Source organism: Rhinatrema bivittatum, chromosome 6 (assembly GCF_901001135.1).
Source record: "Rhinatrema bivittatum chromosome 6, aRhiBiv1.1, whole genome shotgun sequence".
Classification (NCBI taxonomy): domain Eukaryota; kingdom Metazoa; phylum Chordata; class Amphibia; order Gymnophiona; family Rhinatrematidae; genus Rhinatrema; species Rhinatrema bivittatum.
Window position 1 is genome coordinate 12,366,213 of NC_042620.1, and position 16,240 is coordinate 12,382,452.

Sequence of the window (16,240 nt, forward strand, 5' to 3'; positions counted from 1 at the left end):
CCTGCCCTCTTGCATGTGCATGCACTGTTCTGCTGAAGTAATTACCTGATGCCCCTAATATTCTTATATAATTTCAGAATATTGAGCAGTGAAGTCATAGAAATACAAGGAAAGCAGAAACTCTGATATACATCTGTATCTGAAATCAGGGTTTTTGCTTTCCTTGTATTTTTGTAGCTCCGTTGCCTTCAATGCTGGCATTCATTGATTGAAGATCTGGGTTTCCTTACACCTGTTCAGAACTGAGTTGTTAAAATTTAGGAAAGGAGTAAAAACATTTTTGTACCAAAAGATGTTTACTTAGGTTTGACTGAATTTTCAATGTGTGTGTGTATGTGTATATATTGTAAGTGGTATATTTATTATGAATGTTTTGTTATCCGCATCAAACAATGAAATGGGATGTGGTTGCTGCAAGTAGTATGTTCTAACATTTGTGACACTATAGACTAATCTGATGCAGTGAAGAAGAATAATGCATTTTTTATTTATATTTTGCCTTTCTTGACACTTCAAACTGGATTACATTCAGAAACCTTAAAAGTAAAAGTTAAAAAAAAAGGTGAAAGTAAGAATGTTTATTTATTTATTTTTTTTACTAACTTTTGCTGATTTTGGAGGAGAATTGAGAGAGGCTGGTGAAAGAATTTTGCAAACACATTATTACTGGAAAATACAGAGTGAATGTTCTCATTTGACAGCACAGAGATCAAGCTTCCTTATAATATCCTACTATTGGGCAATGAAAGTTATAAATCTCCAGGCCAATGTTCCTTTGTTTCCAATGTTCAATAAATTTCCTGGCATGATATTGCTTTTCTGAGAGTTATAAAAGTGGTCCCTGTTCAAATCACACAGCATTGAGACATGAGTATTCATCAGGTGACTAAAATATCCTCTCTTTTCAGGCATGGCGCTATAGTGAATAGATAAAATTTTTCTTGTACTTTCAACCCATTATGACTGTGTTCTATTTAGTAGATAGCATCTTAAAACGTTTTGGACATAATGGGTTAATGCTGTATTATGAGTTGACAACAGTTCATATCTTTATTATTAATTTTTGTAGAAAATAATTCTTTATGATGTCTTAAATTTATATAGCAATAACAAGGCTCTAGCTGACCCATCACGCAAGTTCTTAAATAGCAGCCGGGAGAAGCAGCTGAGCTTGAAGAATGCTGAGGAGAACAGGACAGCAGGTATGCAAACTGTATTAGTGAGTACTGCTTTGGAGCTTGCTTTCTTTCTTTTGGCCTGACACATCTCCTTCTGCTCTTTTGGACTTCAAGATCAATGTTAAGTGCCTCTTCAGGGATTTTGGTGCCATGAGCCTTCATGTGCAACCACCCAGTGTTTTTCTCTTTTGTTTTTGTAGCCTTCCTTTCTCATATAGCCCAGTTATCAAAGTAAGAGTCTTCAGCCAAGAGCCTCCAGTGTGTGATATGCATGCGTTCCTAATCTGGCCACTAGGCCATAGTGCAGTGCGATTACGAGCAAGGCAATTCAGAAGCAGTCTCAAAGAACATTAATGATAAAATAGATTAAAAAGAGTTAGTATCTCTAATTTACACAACCGTGAGCTAGCTAATTTGTTTGCATAAAATTTTCCATAATTGGTTGACATATTTTTCATATATGCTAATGAGTGAATTTTTAAGTCAGGTCATTTTTTTTTTTTTGTAAATTGAGCCTAGAAGGCAGAAATGAAACTTAAGGCTAACCCTTGACATACTTTTTGACTTTTGCATACATTCTAGCATTTCAGCAACCTTGGATAGTTTTTACAAGTCTGATCAGTGCAATAATAATAGCATCATAGAAAACCCTTTTCAAAGCACCCTTACAATTCCCCCCCCCCCCCCCCCCCCCCCCCCCCCCCTTGTCATATTTTGGATTTATTATTTATTTATGTATTTGCTGATTTTTGTATACCATCATTTGGTGGAACCAGTCCAACGGTTTACAACATAGTAAAAGAAAGATACAATATATAAGAACATAAATACAATGCGTAATAAATAAAACAATAATAAAAATTTAAAAAAATAATAATGTAAGTCGAAAACTAAAAAAATGATAAAACATAATAAAAGGATGATAATTCTTAGCGACATTTCATAAAAAGATAAAATAGGATGAAGTAAAAGTGAGAGGATAGGTAGATTATTTGAGGTCTTGGAATGCCTTCATAAATATGACTCTTAAAACCCACCTGGCACATATATTTCTTCTGGTATTCTCTGTTGCCTTACTCAAAATTTGTATTAATATACCAGTTATCACACCATTAAATTTAGTAAGAGGGCTGAGGATGGTTTCATATGTATGTTAATAGGCAACCTCCTAGGTGCCTTGTTGTTAATCATTAACTCACCCTCCGACCTCCATTTCTTTTATTTCAAATGTATGTTTAAAAACTTTAAGAGATAGGCAACAGGGAAACCCTTATTTTCCTTTGCTTTTTATTTTAACTTTAAACTTGTGTCCATATATATCTTCGTGTGCAGCACACACTTCTTGTTTGTTTATTAAACCGTCAGAAAACTACTTTACTTAGCTTTGAAATGTCCTGAATGTTCGTCCTTGCTTCCATTTAAAGAGTCCTGCTTCAAAACATTCCGACTCGCGCAAGTTTCAACATCAGGGTTTATCTATCTCCTTTTTTTTTCTTTTTTGTAAAATCCAGAGCGATGTTTTTCCGTTCTACCACAGCTTCCTCTGTGCTCAACGAGCCTCCGTGTAATGCTGCATCTGACGGCGTTCAGACCTACCCTACTTCCTGTTCACTTTTTAAAGAACATCCGGAATACCAGCTTGACCTATCACAGAGCTTTAAATCAGAGACAACCAATCCAATTGATCATTAAGCCCTGTCGGCTGTTCAGAGTGTAATTTAAAGATCCATGCTTGCTCGCGGTAATTAAGTAGTGACAGGCACCCCTGTTTCTCCTCAACGCTGTCAATCACAGTCCATCGCAATTGATCATATGTATGACTTTTCTCCATACAATGAAGTAGAATAGGAGCTGTAACTGTAGAAGTATTTAATCGGGAACGATGTTCCACCATCCGTACTTTAATAGCTCTACTGGTGCGGCCAACATATACTTTCGGGCAGGGACATATGATGTATATCACTGCTTTAGTAGTACAATCTGTTATTGATTTTCTTTATACTTGATATCTGGTAACCGGGTGAATCCACACATCCCCTTCAATTGTAGTATCACAGACTGTACACTTCCCGCATTTACTATGATGCCCCATACACAGGCCTCCAGAACTTTGACTGGCCCCTACTGGGCATGCCCAGCATGGCACTAACCCTGCAGCCAGCAGGGGTCCCCCTTCAGTCTTCTTTTTTCCGCGCAGCAGTAGCCTCGCGGTTTAGGAGCTCTGAAGAGATTCCTGACAGGAATTTTCCTCACGGAGTTAATTAAAATTAGATTGCCCCCAGAGGTCCTCTAACTTTTCTCAGGCCGCGGGTACTCCGATAAGTTTGTCACCATTTTTCATCGATTGCCGTCGACCGTACCGCGGCTCGATTTTTTCTATGGCCATGGCGTCGGGGTTTCGTCGTGCCCGGACTGTACTCGCACCATGTCTATCACAGACCCTCATGGAGTCTGTGTAATGTGTTTAGGCCATGAGCATGATGTCCTGACTTGCACCAAATGTGCCCTCATGACACCAAAAGGTCGCAAAGCCAGAATGGAGAAGATGGGACTCCTTTTCCGTGCTCATACCCTGACGCCATCTATCGCATCGACGTCATCGGAACCGGCACTGTCGAAGTTGCACCAGCATCGACCACTGTCCGGTGACCGATCGACGTCTTCACGGCCATAGACTCCCGTTTCTCCCCCTCAAGATCGAGGGGATCGAGGGAGCGAAATCATCGACCTCGCCACCGTCCGAGCCACCATCGAAGAAGCCCCGTCCAGGAACGGCACCGACCACTCCTGCGACCAGGACATCAAGGCCACCCTCACCCGATCGGGGTTTGGGAGTCGCGATTCCGCCTGTAAATGTGGTCCCGCCGACTGTGCCTCAGCCTCCCTCTTCCGTCACGGAGCCGGGGCTGATTGCCCCAGGTCTCCAGGAAGAACTGGACTGGCTGGTCCAGGAGGCCATTGACAAGGCGATGCAACGACTCCAGGTTCCTCCGGCACAGACACCGGCACCGAGAGTGGAACCGGTCACCGACCCGATTTCCAGCAGCGCTGGCATCGCTGCTATCCCGGATGGAGGCGCTCATGACTGCCCTTCCACCGGTGATTCCCGGGTCTCCGATGGCTCTGGTGCGCTCCCCGATGACAGCTTCATCGGGAGGAGAAACACCGTTCCGCATTCCTCCTTCGGGGGTATTGCCTCAGCCATCGATGCCATGTCGTCCCTCGCCACCGATTCATTCATCGGGGGCAATACGCACATCGGCGCCTTCAATGCCGGCACCGATACCCCCCAGGGCGTCCACGGTGCCCCCGGCGATTCCTTCGATTTTCTCGGAGCCTCAGCCGGGCCCTTCGGGTATCCAATCCCCTTCTCGTCCTACAGGTCAGCCTGCTGATCCTTATGACACCTGGGGTGATGATACTTCCACAGACACCGATGACTTACCTTCACCTTCCTCTCCTACTGAAAGTAGAAAGCGTTCTCCTCCAGAGGACCTCTCTTTCATTAATTTTGTGAAGGAAATGTCGGAATTGGTCCCTTTTCAGCTTCAGACGGAGCAAGATGATAGGCACCAGATGATGGAGCTTCTCCAGTTCCTGGATGCCCCTAAAGTGATCACTTCTATTCCCATTCATCAAGTTCTTCTTGACCTCCTCAAAAAGAACTGGGAAAATCCTGGATCCATTGCCCCAGTACACAGAAAGGCTGACACTACCTATCTAGTACCGTCAGCCCCTGGCTTTCAAAAATCTCAGCTTGACCACCACTCAGTTGTGGTAGAATCAGTTCAAAAGAAAGCAAAAAGGACGAAGCCTCACTCCTCTACCCCTCCTGTCAAGGAACACAAGTTCCTAGACAATATTGGTCGACGAGTGTTCCAAGGGGCCATGCTCATCTCCAGAATTGCTTCTTACCAACTGTACATGACCCAATACAACAGGGTCATTTTCAAGCAAATACAGGACTTCTCTGAAACCCTGCCTGACCAATTCCAAGAACATCTTCAAATCCTTGTCAACAAGGGGTTTGAAGCAGGAAAGCATGAGATAAGAACAGCTTACGATATCTTCAACCCCTCCACTAGAGTGTCTGCAACTGCCATTTCGGCAAGACGCTGGGCCTGGCTCAAGTCTTCTGACCTTCGCCCAGAAGTACAAGACAGGCTCTCTGATCTGCCCTGTATAGGAGATAATCTGTTAAGTGAACAGATTCAGCAAATAGTGGCTGAATTAAAGGACCGTCATGAGTCCCTCAAACAGCTCTCATCGATACCTCCTGACTTCCCTTCTAGACAGCCCTTCAAGAAGGACTCTAAGAAGTCATTCTTCCGCCCAAGGAAGTACTATCTTCCATCTACAAGGTCCCGAGTTACGAGGCCTTATCAAAAATCTCAGCCTCGCCAGCCCCGGAAGCAAAAGCCACAAGCAGTTCCCCAGCCGGGGCCTGCTTCAGGTTTTTGACTTTCGCTTGGATAGCAGCAGCCTGATTCCTCTGCCAGGCATACCAGTGGGAGGTCGATTGCCACAGGCCGTGAAAGTGGAACAATCAATCACAACCGACCAATGGGTGCTAGCAATCATTGCTTAGGGTTACCACCTGAACTTTCTTGCTCTTCCACCGGAATCACCACCTCTTCAAGCGTGGAGAGTTACCGACCACTCTGTCCTTCTGGAGCAGGAGGTTTCCCTTCTTCTCCAGTTAAGAGTAGTAGAACCCGTCCCTCTTTTGCAACAAGGCCTAGGGTTCTACTCCCGGTGCTTTTTTGATCCCCAAAAAATCCGGGGGGCTTTGACCAATTCTGGACCTACGTGCCCTCAACAAGTACCTCCAGCGGGAAAAGTTAAAGATGGTAACCTTGGGATCGCTTCTACCTCTTCTACAAAGAGGAGACTGGCTCTGCTGTCTGGACCTCCAGGATGCATACACCCACATTGCGATAGCTCCAGCTCATCGCAAGTACCTCCGGTTTTTAGTAGGCCCAAGGCACTATCAATACCAGGTGCTTCCATTCGGCCTAGCATCGGCACCACGAGTCTTTACCAAATGTCTCGTAGTTGTCGCAGCCTTTCTCAGGAAAGAAGGTGTTCACGACTACCCCTATCTAGACGACTGGTTAAACAGGGCCCCAACCCAGCAGACCGCTCTATCATCCCTGGTTTTGATCCTACACACTCTAATTTCTCTAGGATTTCTCGTCAATTACGAGAAATCCTATTTAGTCCCATCTCAAACCTTGTCGTTCATTGGGGCAGACTTGGACACCTTACAGGCAAAAGCCTTTCTACCTCAGCAACGAGTGCAAACCCTCGTGTCCCTCGCTCACCAGTTGCAGTCTCAGTATACAGCAACAGCTCGGCAATTCCTTGTCCTTCTCGGGCACATGGCGTCCTCAGTCCATCTCACACCAATGGCCTGCCTGGCCATGAGTCATGCATTGGACTCTGAGGTCACAATGGATTCAAGCGACTCAGCCTCTGTCAACCATTGTCCACATCACCGATGCACTCCGTCTGTCTCTCGCCTGGTGGAAAGATCAGAACAAACTCCTCCAGGGACTGCCCTTTCACCTACCAGATCCTCAACTTATTCTCACCACTGACGCTTCCAACCTCTGATGGGGAGCTCATGTGAACGATCTACAGACACAAGGATCTTGGTCTCCAGAGGAAGCCAAACACCAGATAAATTTCCTGGAGCTTCGAGCAATGCAATATGCTCTCAGAGCTTTTCAGGATTGCCTATCAAATCACGTCATCCTGATTCAGATGGACAACCAGGTGGCCATGTGGTACATCAACAAGCAGGGAGGCACAGGCTCCTTCCTTCTGTGTCAGGAAGCTGCGCAGATTTGGGCAGAAGCGCTCTCCCACTCGATGTACCTCAGGGCCACCTATTTGCCGGGAGTGCACAATGTCTTGGCAGACAAACTGAGTCGTGTCTCTTTCAGCAATGGGGTTATCCCCAAATAGACCTCTTTGCGTCCCCTCAGAACCACAAAGTGGACAATTACTGCTCCCTCATTTGGAGCGAGCTCTCTCAGCCCAGAGATGCATTCTCCCTCTCATGGGCAGCCGGTTTGCTTTATGCATTCCCTCCACTTCCTCTTCTCTCGAAGACTCTCGTGAAGCTCCGTCAGGACAAGGGAACCATGATCCTGATAGCACCTCACTGGCCACGCCAAGTGTGGTTTCCCATACTCCAGGATCTCTCCATCCGCAGGCATATTCCCTTGGGAACGCACCCGCTTCTGATCACTCAGAACGACTGATGTCTACGCCATCCCAATCTTCAGGCCTTGTCCCTGACGGCATGGATGTTGAAAGGTTAATCCTTCAACCACTTAACATTTCAGATTCGGTTTCTCGTGTCCTGATTGCTTCATGGAAGCCTTCCACAAGAAAGTCTTATTCCTAAAAATGGAAAAGGTATACATCATGGTGTTCTTCGCAATCCCTTGATCCTTTTCCTGTCCAATCCCAAGGTTTTTGGACTATCTCTGGCATTTATTGGAATCAGGTCTAAAGACCTCTTCTTCAGAATGCATGTCAGTGCGGTAGCCGCCTTCCATAAAGGTGTCAAGGATGTCCCTATATCAGTACAACCCCTCGTAACTCGTTTTCTGAAAGGCTTGCTCCATATCAAGCCACCTTTATGTCCTCCTGCCCCTTCTTGGGACCTTAACCTGGTTCTCGGGTGGCTCATGAAACCACCCTTCGAACCTCTTCACTCCTGTGACCTAAAATATCTCACATGGAAAGTGATTTTCCTTTTGGCTATCACTTCAGCTCGCAGGGTTAGTGAGTTACAGGCCCTAGTTATCTATCCGCCTTACACTAAACTCCTGCAGGACTGGGCGGTACTCCGCACTCATCCTAAGTTTTTGCCTAAGGTAGTTTCGGAGTTTCACATTAATCAATCCATCATACTACCTATCTTCTTTCCCAGGCCCCACTCCAACCCAGGGGAACAGGCTCTGCATACCCTCGACAGTAAACGGGCTCTAGCGTTCTACCTAGACAGTACAGTTGCCCACAGGAAGAGCACTCAGTTATTCATCTCTTTCCATCCCAACAAACTAGGGCAACCTGTAGGTAAGCAGACTCTCTCCTCCTGGTTGGCGGACTGCATATCCTTTTGCTATCAGCAAGCAGGCATTCCTTTCCAAGACCGTGTTAAAGCACACTCTGTGAGGGCCATGGCGACTTCAGTAGCACACCTACGATCGGTGCCCCTTCCTGACATTTGCAGGGCTGCCACCTGGAGCTCTCTCCACACTTTCGCAGCCCACTATGGCTTGGACAAAGCCGGAAGACAGGATTCCATCTTCGGCCAATCTGTGCTGCGTAACCTATTTCCAACGTGACATACCAGCACCCTTCCGCCTGCCCGGTGGGTTCAGGATGCCCTCTACCAAATTCCACCCCAGTTGTTGTGCCTGTTGCACGCCTTTGGGTACATTTGGTGCATGTTCGGACATCCTCAGCTCTGTACTCACCCTTATGTGAGGACTACCATCCTGCTTGTCCTGTGAGAAAGCAAGTGTTGCTTACCTGTAACAGGTGTTCTCACAGGACAACAGGATGTTAGTCCTCACGAAACCCGCCCGCCGCCCCGCAGTGTTGGGTTCGTAACGTTTTGTTGTTTTATTTTTTCGGCACTGCCTGTAGCTATCAAATAAGACTGAAGGGGGACCCCTGCTGGCTGCAGGGTTAGTGCCATGCTGGGCATGCCCAGTAGGGGCCAGTCAAAGTTCAGGAAACTTTGACAGAAGTTTTCCGTGATTGGGCTCCATCCTGGTGATGTCACCCATATGTGAGGACTAACATCCTGCTGTCCTGTGAGAACACCTGCTACATGTAAGCAACACTTGCTATCTCTCGGATCGCCTCTTATCAGCTGATTATGACCCTGAGCTAAAAAATTCTAACTTATCCCTATCAATTAAAAAGCAGAATGAAAATACAAACAAAAACAAACTTTGAAATGTTTGTATGCTAATGCCAGAAGTCTAAGAAGTAAGATGGGAGAATTAGAATGTATAGCAGTAAATGATGACATAGACTTAATTGGCATCTCAGAGACATGGTGGAAAGAGGATAACCAATGGGACAATGCTATACCGGTGTACAAATTATATCGCAATGACAGAGAGGAGCACTCGGGAAGAGGTGTGGCGCTTTATGTCCGGGATGGCATAGAGTCCAACAGGATAAACATCCTGCATGAGACTAAATACAAAATTGAATCTTTATGGGTAGAAATCCCTTGTGTGTCGGGGAAGACTATAGTGATAGGGGTATACTACCGTCCAACTGGTCAAGATGGTGAGACGGACAGTGAAATGCTAAGAGAAATTATGGAAGCTAACCAAATTGGTAGTGCAGTAATAATGGGAGACTTCAATTACCCCAATATAGACTGGGTAAATGTATCATCTGGTCACGCTAGAGAGATAACGTTCCTGGATGGAATAAATGATAGCTTTATGGAACAATTGGTTCAGGAACCGACGAGAGAGGGAGCAATTTTAGATCTAATTCTCAGTGGAGCACAGGACTTGGTGAGAGACGTAACGGTGGTGGGGCCGCTTGGCAATAGTGATCATAATATGATCAAATTTGATTTAATGACTGGAAAAGGAACAGTGTGCAAATCCAAGGCTCTCGTGCTAAACTTTCAAAAGGGAAGCTTTGATAAAATGAGAAAAATTGTTAGAAAAAACTGAAAGGAGCAGCTACAAAAGTAAAAAATGTTCGAGGCGTGGTCATTGTTAAAAAAAAATACCATTCTAGAAGCACAGTCCAGATGTATTCCACACATTAAGAAAGGTGGAAAGAAGGCAAAACGATTACCGGAATGGTTAAAAGGGGAGGTGAAAGAAGCTATTTTAGCCAAAAGATCTTCATTCAAAAATTGGAAGAAGGATCCAACAGAAGAAAATAGGATAAAGCATAAACATTGGCAAGTTAAATGTAAGACATTGATGAGACAGGCTAAGAGAGAATTTGAAAAGAAGTTGGCTGTAGAGGCAAAAACTCACAGTAAAAACTTTTTTAAATATATCCGAATCAGAAAGCCTGTGAGGGAGTCAGTTGGACCGTTAGATGATCGAGGGGTTAAAGGGGCACTTAGAGAAGATAAGGCCATCGCGGAAAGAATAAATCATTTCTTTGCTTCGGTGTTTACTGAAGAGGATGTTGGGGAGGTACCCGTAATGGAGAAGGTTTTCATGGGTAATGATTCAGATGGACTGAATCAAATCACGGTGAACCTAGAAGATGTGGTAGGCCTGATTGACAAACTGAAGAGTAGTAAATCACCTGGACCGGATGGTATACACCCCAGAGTTCTGAAGGAACTAAAAAATGAAATTTCAGACCTATTAGTAAAAATTTGTAACCTATCATTAAAATCATCCATTGTACCTGAAGACTGGAGGATAGCAAATGTAACCCCAATATTTAAAAAGGACTCCAGGGGCGATCTGGGAAACTACAGACCGGTTAGCCTGACTTCAGTGCCAGGAAAAATAGTGGAAAGTGTTCTAAACATCAAAATCACAGAACATATAGAAAGACATGGTTTAATGGAACAAAGTCAGCATGGCTTTACCCAGGGCAAGTCTTGCCTCACAAATCTGCTTCACTTTTTTGAAGGAGTTAATAACATGTGGATAAGGGTAAACCGGTAGATATAGTATACTTGGATTTTCAGAAGGCGTTTGACAAGGTTCCTCATGAGAGGCTTCTAGGAAAAGTAAAAAATCAGGGGATAGGTGGCGATGTCCTTTCGTGGATTGCAAACTGGCTAAAAGACAGGAAACAGAATAAGATTAAATGGACAATTTTCTCAGTGGAAGGGAGTAGGCAGTGGAGTGCCTCAGGGATCTGTATTGGGACCCTTACTTTTCAATATATTTATAAATGATCTGGAAAGAAATATGACGAGTGAGGTTATCAAATTTGCAGATGATACAAAATTGTTCAGAGTAGTTAAATCACGAGCAGATTGTGATAAATTGCAGGAAGATTGTGATAAATTGTGAGACTGGAAAATTGGGCATTGAAATGGCAGATGAAATTTAATGTGGATAAGTGCAAGGTGATGCATATAGGGAAAAACAACCCATGCTATAGTTGCATGATGTTAGGTTCCATATTAGGTGCTACTAATCAAGAAAGAGATCTGGGCTTCATATTTATTTATTTATTTAATAACTTTTATATACCGGCATTAGATAGGCACATCATGCCGGTTTACATATTAACAAAAGCGAGGAAACTACATTATAACAGGGAGTGGGAGGGGATATAACAAACTGAGAAAGTCAAGAAATACAGAGTTGTGAACTAGTTAAATAAGTCAAAAATCAACAACAAGTGCAATAAATGCAACAACGGCAACTGGTAAAAACTTAACTCTAACCGAAGAGGCATAATCTTTATAAAGTGCGATGAGTAGATCGGGATACAATGGCGGAATTGGGTTCACAGGGGAAGAAGGATTAGTCAGGGTAGGCTTGATGGAATAGCCAGGTCTTCAATTTAGATCTAAACTTGATTGGGCAGGGTTCTAATCTAATCTAATCATAGTGGATAACACATTGAAATCGTCAATTCAGTGTGCTGCGGCAGTCAAAAAAGCAAACAGAATGTTAGGAATTATTAGGAAGGGAATGGTTAATAAAACGGAAAATGTCATAATGCCTCTTTATCGCTCCATGGTGAGACCGCACCTTGAATACTGTGTACAATTTCTGGTCGCCGCATCTCAAAAAAGATATAGCTACGATGGAGAAGGTACAGAGAAGCGCAACCAAAATGATAAAGGGGATGGAACAGCTCCCCTATGAGGAAAGGCTGAAGAGGTGTTAGGGCTGTTCAACTTGGAGAAGAGACGGCTGAGGGGGGATATGATAGAGGTCTTTAAGATCATGAGAGGTCTAGAATGGGTAGATGTGAATCGGTTATTTACTCTTTCAGATAATAGAGAAAGACTAGGGGGCACTCCATGAAGTTAGCAAGTAGCACATTTAAGACTAATCGGAGAAAATTCTTTTTCACTCAACGCACAATTAAACTCTGGAATTTGTTGCCAGAGGATGTGGTTAGTGCAGTTAGTGTAGCTGGGTTCAAAAAAAGGTTTGAGTAAGTTCTTGGAGGAGAAGTCCATTAATGGCTATTAATTAAGTTTACTTAGGGAATAGCCACTGCTATTAATTGCATCAGTAGCAAGGGATCTTCTTAGTGTTTGGGTAATTGCCAGGTTCTTGTGGCCTGGTTTTGGCCTCTGTTGGAAACAGGATGCTGGGCTTGAGGGACCCTTGGTCTGACCCAGCATGGCAATTTCTTATGTTCTTATTAGTTCAAATTTGATCATGTTTTGATCACTTTTGCCAAGTTGTCCCACAACTGTTACCTCTCTCACCAAATCCTGCTTTCCACTAAGAATTAAATCTAAAATAGCTCCCTCTCTCATTGGTTCCTGAACCAATTGCTCCATGAAGCAGTTGTTTATTGCATTCAGGAATTTTGTCTCTTAGCATGAACTGATGTTATGTTTACCCATTCAGTATTGGGGTAATTGAAATCTCCCATTATTACTGCACTGCTAAATTGGTTAGCTTTTCTAATCTCTCTTAGCATTTCATCATCTGTCTGTTCATTTTGGCCAGGTGGACGATAGTATACTCCTAACACTATACTCTTACCCAACGCACATGGGATTTCTATCCATATAGATTCTATTGAGCATTTAGTCTCTTGTATGATCTTTATCCTGTTGTACTCTATACCTTCCCAGACCTAAAGTGCCACACTCCCACCAAGTTGACCCTCCCTATCACTGCGGTATAATTTCTACCCTAATATAACACTGTCCCATTGGTTATCCTCCTTCCACCAGGTCTTTGAGATGCCAGTTATGTCTATCTCATCATTCACTGCTATACATTCTAACTCTCCCATCTTATATCTTAGACTTCTGGCACTGGCAATCAGACATTTCAAAGTGTGTTTTTTGTTTATATTAGCAACCTTCTTTTCAGTTGATATGGATAATTTGGAATTCTTTAGCTCAGGTGATTACTTATAGGCACACGGGCTACTTTTGTTTTTATTGGAACCTCTCAGTTGAAATGCCCTAACTCTCCTATTTCATTAGTATCCTTCAAAGATTCATTCCTCCGAACCATGCACTGCTGAGTGACTGTTGACTTTCCCCCTTGTTCTAGTTTAAAAGCTGCTCTATTTCCTTTTTGAAAGTTAGTGCCAGCAGCCTGGTTCCATTCTGGTTAAGGTGGAGCATGTCTTTCCGGAAAAGTCTCCCTCCTTCCCCAAAAGGTTGTGCGGTTCTTTAGAAAACTGAATCCTTTTTCCCTGCACCATTGTCTCATCCATGAATTGAGACTCCGGAGCTCTGTCTGCCTCTGGGGTCCTGCACATGGAACAGGGAGCATTTCAGAGAATGCTACCCTGGAGGTTCTGGATTTCAGCTTTCTATCTAAAGTCCTAAATTTGGCTTCCAAAATCTCCCTCCTCTCATTTTCCTATGTCGTTGGTGCCCACATGTACCACGACAGCCAGATCCTCCCCAGCAATATCTATAATCTAACTAGGTGACGTGTGAGGTCTGCCACCTTCGCACCAGGCAGGCAAGTTACCAGGCGGTTCTCATGTCCACCAGCCACCCAGCAATCTACATTTCTAATAATCGAATCACCAACTATGATAGCTGATCTAACCCTTATGTTCTGGGCAGTAGCCTTGGAAGACTTGTCCTCAGTGTGAGAGGACAACACATTACCTGGAGAGCAGGTCCTTGCTACAGGATCACTTCCTGCTACACCAGGGTAATGGCTTCCAATTGGGAGACCTTTCTACTCTGAGGCTGCCAGACTGGATTTGGGACTTGGCTACTATGTCCCTGAAGGACTAATCAGTGTACCTCTGTCTGCCTCAGCAACTCCAGGTCTGCCACTTTAGGCTCCAAAGATCAGACTCGTTCTCTGAGGCCAGGAGCTCTTTGCACCGGGTGCACACATACGATTTCTCACAGGCAGGTAAAAAATCATACATGTGACCTCTTGCTGCTGGACTGCTGCCTTCATCTTAATTTTGTTGAGTTCCTGGTTAAGTTTAGGCTGCTAAGAGAATAGGAATTAGAGTACTTTAAATTTATAGGTGTATTCACTAAACTGCTAGTGACTACAAGGGAATTCTCAATAAGAGCTGGTGCAATACTATGAATTAGAGCTTGATAGATTTTTACTGAGAAAGTGTCTCTTGCCTAAAAATCAAGGGTTGAGCTAGGGGTGGGAGGGAGGGAAAGACAGACACTAGAATTAACTCTCTCCAGCTTGCTGCTTATCGCAGAAACACTCAACTCCAAAGAATATATCCCACTATTAAACCTCTCTCCAAACTTTAAGTCCATGAATTTTCAAAACTTAGCTTAACAATGCTCTTCAACCACCATTAATTTGTTCTTCACTCAAAGGATTGAGAGGTTTGAGATTTGTGCGCCTAGTGGCGCGCGCTTCCGGTCCTCTTCTACTACAAAATGTGCGGGACCTCTGGAAGCTGGTGCTGTGGAGTTTGAAACCTGGATTGCTTGCTATGACCTCTGGAGTCCTCTCCCAGGGGATTCTGGGAGCAGTATGCAGATGAAACTTCTGGTCCTCTTCTGTGTTGGGTGTTCTCAATTTTCTTAATTATTCCTTTACTCACACTTAGCTGGGTTTCGGTATTCTTTTGGTTCAGGTTAATCGCTAATTGGAGGGATCTAGGTTGGAACAGCAGCTTGGGTTGTTCTTCTGATGGGCAGGAAGAAGGACAGCAAAAACTTCCTCCCATATCTTTTTATAAAACTTTTCTTTACCAAACTGATATGAGCACCAGAAGATCCTGGCATCGAGTAATCACCTCCTTCGTTTTCTCTGAGGGAGTAGAGGAGCAGGTTTTTCCCTAATCTGATCAGTCCTTGATATAGGGTGCCCTGAGCCTAGGTGGTGCACAGGGTTTCATCAGATTTTCTACAAATTAAAATCCCTTCAAAAGTTCAAAGTTGTTCTGGGAAGCAGGCCTTCCCCACCAGCGAGTGGATAGGAAATGAAGATCCTTGACCCAACACATACTCCCAGCAGGGTTTGCTGGAGCCCTTGGAGCAGGCCCAAAAATCCAAAACAGGAAAACTCCAAACACCTCTACTAATTTCGTAATCAACTCACACTGCCCCCAGAGCCCTTTGTGGAGTGCTGCTATAAAACCTTTCAAAGGGCTGGCCATTCCAGTTCCCTCAAAAGGAGGGCCTGCATTTGAATGGTTCCTTCCCTTCTTCACTAACCTGTACTGCACTAACACTATCCGGAATACCCAGGGCTTACTGGTAACGGAACTGAAGTATCCGTTACATGTTTTTTACATAAATGTCAGTAGGTTTTGTTTTTTGTTTTTTTTTACAGTTCCTTTTAATTTGGTCTATTGTTGCAAGTCACTCATTTCCTCACAGCTTTCTAGCTCCTCCTTGAGGTATGCTGCCATTTTACCAAAGTCTGTGTTTTTGAAATCCAGTATCTTGATTTTTGAGTGACGTCCCTCACATCTGGCTGTTGTATCAAACCATACAGTCTGATGGTCACTAGTGCCCAGACATTGTCTCCATTTGTGAGTAGCAGATCCTATAGCGGTCCTCCCCTTGTGGGTTCCATTACCATTTGTCTGAGCATAACCCTTTGAAGTGAATCTACAACTGTTTACTTCTTGCAGATTCTGCAGCAAGGATACTCCAGTCCACATCCAGCAGATTAAAAACTTCAATGAGCAACATTTCTCCCTTCCTTCCCACCTTTTAACAGTTTTAAGCCAGATCTCTATTCAGTTCTTCTGACTGATTTAGATACCTGTAGACCACACCTATAAATGGAACTGCTGTCATCTCTTTTTAAGACTGCTTATAGTGCTTCGTCCTTTTTTTACACCTCCTCCATTTCAGTTGCTCAGATATTGTTTTGACATAAAGAGCTACTCCTCCCCCATTTTTGTCATCTCTATCCTTTCTGATA

The 16,240-nt window shown here is 43.9% G+C and overlaps 1 protein-coding gene across 5 annotated transcripts in view; it reads left to right on the top strand.

Moving 5' to 3' along the window:
- The window catches only part of USP37 (ubiquitin specific peptidase 37), a 539,331-nt gene that overhangs the window by 153,048 nt on the left and 370,043 nt on the right, over nt 1-16,240 (top strand). For all 5 annotated transcript variants that reach the window (XM_029605048.1, XM_029605049.1, XM_029605047.1 and 2 more), the window contains one exon: nt 1,105-1,202. In XM_029605048.1, the coding sequence (XP_029460908.1) occupies nt 1,105-1,202 (98 nt within the window). The remainder of the gene's footprint in view (nt 1-1,104; nt 1,203-16,240) is intronic.